Below are 9416 nucleotides of genomic sequence, written 5' to 3'. Positions count from 1 at the left end.
AACAAATCTAATTTTAACCACCATTATTGTGCCATAACAAAATTTTAGTCTTATATACTACTAATATATTAGTGATAGATATTAATGTATCTAAAATTGTTGAATATATCAACCTTTTCTTAACATTGGTTACAAAAAATATATTATAATTATGTTACATTATTAAGGTTTTTTTTTTTTTTTATAACAAAAGTCATACGTTTAAAATTCATTACAAATTTATGCTTTTAAATAATGTGTATTACTATGACATTAAAAATTGTATATTAAATATGACATGGGATAGTGACACATTTATATAGATATATATATATATACAAATTTTACATTTCTGTTTACAAATTTTATATTATAGGTTTTAAAAAATCACATTGATGTTTGTTACAAATTATATATTCTGGTCATTTTAAAAACTACATCCATTATTTTGTATTATATTTTATTACTAATATCAATTTTATTAAATACATTCAATAAATATATTTGTTGCACACCGAACTTGTAATAGAAGTTTCCAAAATGAGAGAGATCTTCCTTCCGCATAAAGCATTAATAATTGTTATATGACTCTCAAATATTATTTTTTGTCTTTTTTTATGTGGATGCGATAAGACTTGTCGTTTGGAGATTGGATTTTGGAATGAAATTTTTATTTTAATGATAATATTTTTGTGATGATTTTTTAGAGTTGAATGTAATTTCACTAATCATGAGGATTGAAAGTGAACGAAAAAAAAAATGTATCTGTCCGCTTTGTTTTTTTATATGAATTTAACTATAGTTAATCTATTGGAGGCTCTACTGCTGGCTGCTGCTTGTTCTGGTTGGTTATTGATTTTCTGGGCTAAGGTGGCTTGTTTTTGCATATGCTCTCCTGTTTCCTTTGGTTGCAGGCTGTTGTGTATAGGACTGTATATCCTAGCCTTTTGCGTTTGTTCGTCTTTTGTCTGTCGCAAGGGTTGAAGTGCTTGGGGTACGCCCCTTCAAAGATGTAATTCGTTATTCTTTATAAAATTACCTTTTACCTAAAAAACTATATATTTCGTCTATATACCAGTATATTTCTGGTACAAATACTCCGGAATTTTAAAGTGCAGATCAAAGACTAATAACGAATAGCTAACTTCACAAAATGCAAAATCAGAGTTCAACGACTGATCGCTCACATTGGGTCCGTACTCTTAAGAACTTCAAAACATCCACACTACAGACTGAATATATATATATATATATATAACAGCGAGCACATAATTAAGGAATTGATTGTATTATTGATGTGGGTTATTATGTTTCTTCTTTCATATTATTGTTGAAATTTACACTTCACAACTGAGACAGTGGTAACCAACAAAACATTACTTTACAAACATGTACTTGTACAAATGTACTTTCACTTCCTCTTCTTGTCTTCCTTATCTCTTTCCAGAATTACAGGTGCCGCCGGTATGCTGAACCACCATTCTTTCAATCTCCTCATCCATCTCTCCGTGCTTGCTTTCCTTGGAGGAGAATATCTAGTAAATGTCTCCAAAAATATCAGTGCAGCTATGTACTTACAGGGCACAAAGACCAGAATCAATGCTGTTACCAAAAGGGTAAGTGCAAATTTCTCACTTGCCTGGAACAAAAACATCCAATCAAATAAGCGTTGGCACATTACCAAAAAAGGAAAATGAATTGAACATAAAAAGGTATGATCTCTACCCTGACAAATAGTTTTGCAATGCTTGAAATAGAAATGAAGGATCAGTAAAGATGAAAAGTGCGAAACCTGAGGAAAAATCGAGAGCAGCAAGGCACGCAGCTTAAGAAGAAAGACATTGCTCTCCTGGATGAGCTGTTCAACTTGAGAAATTGCATTTTGAACAGCCAAGAGCTGCTCCATTGTGTTCATAGGTGGTGGTGCTATTACTTTAACTTCATCAACAGGCTTGCCTTGGTTAAAGAATCTTGTGAGTATCATAAAGATCGCGAAAAAGATGTGCATCAATGCCAAAGCATAACCCAGCCATCCCCTACAATGCAAATCAAATGAATTCTCAGAAAATCTACCTTCTGGTGATTTGCGCAAGAACTAAGGGCTCTTAAAAGTGAAAGATACATTTCACAGCACTCTTAAGTGTCATAACACCTCTCAACAATCAGAATCAACAGTTAGCTTCGACTTCCTTATGTTAACAATTTTTTTTCAGACCCTTTTGTCATTTTTTCTCTCTTTTTTGACAATTATTTAAAGCCAGTTTGCAATGGAAATTCTTGATTATATGATCACCTCATCTAACACTCGCTAACCTCCCAAAAGGTCTATGGTCATCATGTCAAAGAAATTTTCATCATCCAGATTGCAAAGACACTTGGGGCATGACATTAGTAAAGGGATGGGACAAGGTGGGGTATGCAGTAATAAAAAAGAACAAAAATAATGCCAATGCCCATAAAGTAATGCCAAATATAAGTTATTTAAATATGTGTTTTACCAGCAAATGATAAATGCAAAAACCAAACAGAAAACTGAAGACTTCCAAGGATCATCCCAATATGCCAGAGAAAGAAGCCACTGTCCAACTTCCATAACAGGAAGAAGTAATTCCTGCAAATACAGCAAAAGTCAGGCACTAAGAAGATACCATGAGGCAATAAGGTATACAAATTGGAGGTATGTTTACATAAAGAAAAAGGGAAGGTAGAGTCAGATTTATGTTGTGAACTAATAGAGATCTCTTTGCGATTATCACTGACTCGGTCTTCTTTGTGATTATCACTGACTTAGTCTTATTTATTTCAGTTGTCATTCAAAGTGTAAATATTCAAATATATTTGAATTAGTCCTAGGATATTGCCGATAACTTACCTCACTGCTGTATATTACGGAGCTTATCAATGAAGAAAATCATGCCATATAATTCCAACCTTCTTCTCGTTACTCATAATGTTAAATTAAAGCCTTGTTGATCCTTCAACTTGTACAGTCTGTTATTAACTATATTCATGCATCATAATCCACATGCATGCGCACACACAAGCAACTAGCAAGAGATAAAGATGTCATATATAGATCTTTTGGCCAGATAAATGACAGCAACCAAAATTCAATTCCAACTTTCCAAACAACTAATCATCTTAAAATAACAATCAGCAGAAAAGGGGATTTGAAGAAATAGGAAGAAAGGGAGAATTTATAATGAGTAAAATTTGCAAAGTTGAGATGCAAAACCACATACCTTCATGACTGCCAAATTTGTGTCAATGCCATTTACTTTAACTCCATCAACTGTTTCTTGTGCTTTCACAACTTTCATATAGCTGTTTTTAGACTCCTTAACAGCTCTTTCCAGTGAACTCATCTCTCCAACAGCTATCTCACCCACAACAAGCCCAGCCTCATTGGGATTACTTGAATTTGGTCCAAACACAAACCCTAAGTTAGAAATCATAGCCAACGCTGAGATTGAGTACATTTCACCTCCAGCTCTGGAACTGTTAGTCCGGTCTAATTCCCTTACAGATAACATGTTTGCAAGAGTTTCCAGAACCAAATCTCCACCTGGAAGCTGATCACATAGGTTAAACATGAGGAGATTCTCACAGCGTACAGAATTTGCAGTGCTAATTTCTTGAATGGCTTGTACTCTTAGAATTCCAAGTACAGCCTTTGAAAGTACTTCATCCCGCTCAACTCCTTTGATATGGAACTTATTTATAAATCTGTGAACATATAAAATTTCCCTGATAATTGCTAACCAGTAATCACGACGAGTATGCCCTTTAAGCTCAGGAAACTCTAAGACAATTGGTTCTGATCTACAGGAGAAACATAATTCAGAGTTAACTACTACAGAAGTTTAAGAGAAGCTTTCAGTTAGTAAAAATGGCATAACATATAAACATTTGAACAAGAAATTAACATGCAGCATGCCTTACAGGGAAGTTGATTTATAAAAGACTGCCTTGTCGAAAAGTCTAGTACCCCACGGACCCGTCAATTCAGGCTTAACAACCTGTTTTAGATCTTCAGATAAATCATATTTTTTTGCCTTCTCATACGATACAACACGGTGAGCTTCAAAATATAGTGCATGATCTGTCAGAGTCAATCGACCTACATAGATGTACAGATAAATGGAGGTAGGTCAACATAACTTATTTATGTATTTCTTCCTTAAAGCATGAATCAGAATGTACACACATAGAAACCAAAGAAATCCAATATTCTATCACAAAGGTTCAATTTTTCAAGAGGAAAAAGGAAAAAAGTTCATATAAACAAATATTATTCATCCAATGAACCAACCTGGCCATGTAGATATTCCCACGTGCTCTAGAACTGGCTGGGTGGTCACTGTCCCATCTACTTCCAGAATCTTTTCTCCTCTTGACGATCGAAGGGCAGATAGAATAGACGAGTCTGATTGGGTCTTCATCTTTTTTATTGCTCTATAGAGATTGACAATTCAAATATCATGGCTAGATATGTGCAGCTATTGATTGAAGATATGCTACCATAAAGCTGATGAGACCAACAACACATTAGTGTATGGGAGGAAATATAAAGGTGTAAAAAAGGGATGAGGGACTAATTGTCAGGCTGTATGCGTGAGTGTATGGGTGGTATTAGGTTTATGAGAGTGACAAGTGGCAAGTGATGATTGATGGGGAGCTGAATTCGGTTATAGTAAGAGAGTACGAAGAATAAAAGAGAATGTGAGGGATCTGTCTAGGATCATTCGAAAATAGTAAAAAAGGGAAAGGGGTTGGGGAGGTGCTGGCCCTCGAAGTCCAGCGGGTTTCTTTGTTCTTAGCAAATTTATCTTAAATGGTTTGGTTTATGTTTATCTTCTGTTATGCTGAATTGTAGTCGTAGATGAACTGTTATTGGAGTAGTGTTGTTACAAAGTTGCTATTCTATATATAAATTGAGGTTATTTAGTATTGCTTGTGTTCTTTAATTGTTTTGAAGTGATTAAATTGTTCTGGTGTGACTGGAATTTCTGGGTTATTGACTATTGGAGTTTCGGAGTGGTTTGGGTTGTTGTTTGTGAGTGATCTTTTGCAGGTGAAGTTTGGGGTTTCTAACAAAAGCACACAAACTTGATAATGAAAAAACTATGACAATTCCACATACTTAATATAATTGAAAAAAGAAAAAGAAGAAACATTAACATAGAATGGAGCTACTATATGAAACAACTAAACAAACACCATTGCAGTTTACTAATGATAATTTCTTGACGTTAAGATCCATCTTAATCAGCATTTCTCATGGGAAGGTTGCCACGCTTCTTACAATGTTTCTTCAGTATTAAGTAACAACAATTGCATGCTATAAATCAATACTAATCTCAAAAAATATAATGCAAAACTACCATACAAGTATGCAACTTTTCTTTTCACCAAAGCAAAGAGAAAAAGAGGTCATCAATTTGTGTCTTTGTTTTAAGTAAGAAGGGATCAGGATACAGATTTATATGGAGAGCTGCCTACCTTTCTAGTGCAGTTAGGTACTTGTCAAAGACTGAGAATTGAAGCCGACCACCAGTTGAAGATGTGAGAACCTCAAAAAGGTTTTCACAAATAATTACATTGGCAATGATTGGAACTGCTGGAGCTATTCGGGAGAAGGCCTCCACCCCAACCGTAGCGTCCTCATCCACCTAAATAAACATGAGGCCCATATACACCCGCATCAATTGCAAGTTAAAAGAAAATGATCTCCTGATAATTCCAACTCAATGATCATACATTCATACACATAGGCACACAACTAGATAAAAAGTAGACAGACATACAGGGGTAACATATATCTTCAACCAATAAAATATATCCTCTACCTTAAACAATTCCATCATATCTACATAAAAGAAAGATAAGGACCGTAAAAGCCCATATAGCAAGTTTCACTAGCGAGTAAAAACACTAAGACTTACAGACCTTCTTGGTATATGGACAGTCACCAATACAGAGAAAGATAAAGATATAGGCATGCATCTTCTACCACATTATTTGGGAAATATTTTACACCTTTCTCTACCCTCTCATGCTCTCTTAACAAAGTGTCCCACTACACATCTAAGAGATACAAGATCAATCCACAGAACATGATTGATTCTTATATTTATGCAAATTAACCTGCAAAAGCAAACTGCAAGATATAGTAAGCAAAGGGGTAATCTACAAGCAACATGAAGTTTACCCTAGATGAACAATAAGCCCAGTTTAATATAAATATATAGAAAAATTTTAATCAGGGAAATTACAATGATTTGAAATCAGAGATTATTGCCTTCACTTCTACTGCAACTACATGGCAAGTATTAACAATATTATGTTTCTATACCATGGTATTTATATGTTCAACCAACAAACAGAGAGTGAAACTCAAATTTCCCAAGAGAAGAAGATATCAGTGTGTGTGTATTGAAAGGGGGCGACAGAGAGGATTTTGCATTTCAGTGTGTTTCAAACAGAGAGAAAGACACGAATTAAACAATTACTGAAGAAAGTTCCTGAACTTAATTAGCAAGTATCTTAACAAATAAAACTTACATTGAGTAAAGGTTGGCTTGAAGCTGCTGGGACCTCCCAAGCTATCATCATATCATACATTAGGCGTCTAAATTTTTTATCAGCCAAATGACCTGTTACTTGAGTAGAAAGTGCAAGTGCCCTGAAGCAACAGTATTCCAAGAAGTTCCTAGCATACCGTGATGGATGCTTTATTGAATCAGAAGCCTCTTTATTAAAGCTTTCTTGAAGTTCACTTGAGGGAATGCCAAGTATTCTGCATCATTATTCTGGTTTTTATAAGAACGATTATATCTATAAGCAAATGGAGATAAATGAGTAGTGTCCAAGAAAATGTTGGTTAAGTTACTGGCACACTGGAATCCTATCACTCGCAATAACTTCAAATCAAACAACAACAAGACATTGAGAGTGTGAACTTAAAAATAAAATAATTCACAACGGAAAGAGCGTAAACATTAAGCAGCCCACTTACTTTGAGCATCGGCGAACAATTATATTAGCAACAGGCGAGAGCTCCGCTATCCAATTCCTCCCTCCAGATGGAGACCTCCCCATCTCTTCAAAGTCTTCATCAAATGAAGTCCGCTTGCTAATCAACCATTTGAATGACCCATCTCCTACTAGACCCTCAAACATAGTTCTAGTTTTGCTTGACACAGCCATCACTAAAACTTCCCCTTTTATAAAACAACCTCAATGAAACCCACAACGCAACTTTCAATAGGAGTTAGTGGATTCAGGTGCAAAATCTCACATTACCAACAAAAATGTAAATCTCAGCATCCCTTCCACAAAACCACAATACACAACTCACCAAACACCTTATTATCTAAAACCCCAACAATCTAGTTCACCACTATTCCTCTGACTTGCTTCAGGTTTATGTTCCTGCCAATGAAGTTCATTAAATGTATGCCACTTCCAATCAAAACCATCACACAATTCAGCTAAACAGCTTATGCAATTAAACCAAAGAGTCAAATTTGATAACTAGAAACCGATCACAAATAAGTGAATAACTCGTCAAAACAGTTGAAAACTGAAGTGGCAATCTTCACCAAAAACCTAATCTCAACAACTTCGACTAACCAAACTATTAAAAACTCACCTCAAAAAATGTAGAATCAAAACCCCTAAAATCCTAACAACCTCAGCTTTGAAGAGATTCCCAATACTTCACGAACCCTAACCGGGTTTGCTTCATTGAACCATTTGCCACGAACCCATTTCGCCAAATTGCAAAACTCAAAAGATGACTTGCGGTGCCAAAGCAAAGAATACCAAGTTTGAGGCCAAATAAACTTGTACAAAATCGACTCGACTTTATTGATTCTGGCGTGAACTGGGGTTCCTTGAAAACTAAAAAAGAAGCGAGTTGGGTAAAGTCTCAAAGATTCGGCGCGTAGAGGCGCTGTAGATTGAGATACGTTTAAAGAACTTTGATTTATCACGAACAAGCTTTCTCTGTTTGGTGCTGTTGTGTTTATGCGGGCGAGGATCAGAGGAGCTATAGTACAGAGTTAGTGACTCATGGGCAGTTTTTATTGGTTAGAAGGGACAAAAGTAAAAGACTTTGGTTTCTGACTTTGGGTCACCTAACATCTAAGTTTTGGCGAATGAGTTACCACCAGAGATCTTGGTGGATCGATTCCAAATCAACTTCAAATTTTAATTCATGTGTGAAACATGAATCATTTTAATTCAATCAAATAATATAATCAAATCACTGATGTTTAATGTGAAACTTATAATATAAGAATATAACAAATCTAATTTTAACCACTCTGATTTGTGTCATGTACAAAATTTTTAGCCTCCAGGATGGATACTTAGCTCATTAGATGTATAGGGTATTTAATGTATCTCAAAAATTAGTTGAAGTATACACAAACTACTTTAAACATTCTGGTTAACAAAAAAATATATATATAATTATGGTTACAATGTTATATGGTTTTTTTTTTTTTTTAATAAACTAAAGTCATACGTTTAAAATTTCATTACAAATTTATGCTTTTAAATAATGTGTATTACTATGTGACATTAAAAATTGATATATTAAATATGACATGGGATAGTGACACATTTTTGCTATATATATATATATATATTACAAATTTTACATTTCTGTTTTACAAATTTTATATTATAGGTTTATAAAAATCACATTGATGTCTTGTTACAAATTATATATTCTAGGTCATTTTAAAAACTACATATCCATTATTTTGTATATTATTATTTATTACTAATATTCAATTTTATTAAATACATTCAATAAATATAATTTGTTGCACACCGAACTTGTAATAGAAGTTTGCCAAAATGAGAGAGATCTTCCTTATCCGCAATTCCGCATAAAGCATTAATAATTGTTATATGTGACTTCAATAATTATTATTTTTTGTCTTTTTTTATGTGGATGGATAAGACTTGTCGTTCGGAGAATTGGAGTTTTGTTAATTAAATTTAATCTTAGTTAGAAGAAATTTAATTAATTTTTGGGATACGAAGTTTAATATATTACTACAGCTAAGAATCTGGGAATCTAATAAATTACAAGGACAACTTTTAGTTATTTGGAGTAGTATTTTTGAAATATTATTGTTAAGTAGAGTTTAATGGTTATTACGAAGTAAAATTAAAAAATTATGCATTTTAATTTGGAATATGAATAAGATAGAGAAACAAACGTGTTTTAAAGTTATTTAGAGTAGTATTTTAGAAATATTATTATTAGATAGAGCTGAATGATTATTACGAGATATGATTTGAAAATTAAAAATATTTGAATAATGTAAGATAAGATTTTGGGAATAGAGAAATAAATATGCATTTTGATTTGGAATACAAATAGGATAGGGAAACAAACGCACTCCGATTTTTAAATA

The 9416-nt window shown here is 33.7% G+C and overlaps 1 protein-coding gene across 2 annotated transcripts; it reads right to left on the bottom strand.

Moving 5' to 3' along the window:
- Window positions 1–1266: 1266 nt before the first annotated feature.
- On the bottom strand, window positions 1267–8013 carry LOC116117445. 2 transcript variants are annotated; one of them, XM_031403467.1, is made up of 10 exons: window positions 7634–8013; window positions 6998–7413; window positions 6544–6778; window positions 5482–5651; window positions 4292–4434; window positions 3922–4099; window positions 3222–3801; window positions 2478–2590; window positions 1772–2015; window positions 1267–1618 (listed from the first exon to the last, which is right to left on the bottom strand). In XM_031403467.1, the coding sequence occupies exons 2-10, from the start codon at window positions 7186–7188 to the stop codon at window positions 1391–1393; spliced, it is 2082 nt and encodes a 693-aa protein (XP_031259327.1). In that variant the 5' UTR covers window positions 7189–7413; window positions 7634–8013; the 3' UTR covers window positions 1267–1390. The 2 variants fall into 2 exon arrangements, with proteins under 2 accessions (XP_031259327.1, XP_031259328.1); XM_031403468.1 differs by lacking the exon at window positions 7634–8013 and having other exon boundaries at window positions 6544–6791; window positions 6998–7132.
- Window positions 8014–9416: the final 1403 nt, after the last annotated feature.

This window comes from Pistacia vera, unplaced genomic scaffold (assembly GCF_008641045.1).
Source record: "Pistacia vera cultivar Batoury unplaced genomic scaffold, PisVer_v2 Contig81, whole genome shotgun sequence".
Taxonomy (NCBI): domain Eukaryota; kingdom Viridiplantae; phylum Streptophyta; class Magnoliopsida; order Sapindales; family Anacardiaceae; genus Pistacia; species Pistacia vera.
This window is presented reverse-complemented; position numbering and strand designations above follow the sequence as displayed.

Coding starts and splice junctions, on each gene's coding strand:
- LOC116117445 (XM_031403467.1), bottom strand. CDS start 7,188: ATGGCTGTGTCAAGCAAAACTAGAACTATGTTTGAGGGTCTAGTAGGA. Junction 3,802..3,921: donor TTTTATAAATCAACTTCCCT/GTAAGGCATGCT, acceptor TTTCTCCTGTAG/ATCAGAACCAATTGTCTTAG. Junction 2,591..3,221: donor CAAATTTGGCAGTCATGAAG/GTATGTGGTTTT, acceptor CTGTATTTGCAG/GAATTACTTCTTCCTGTTAT.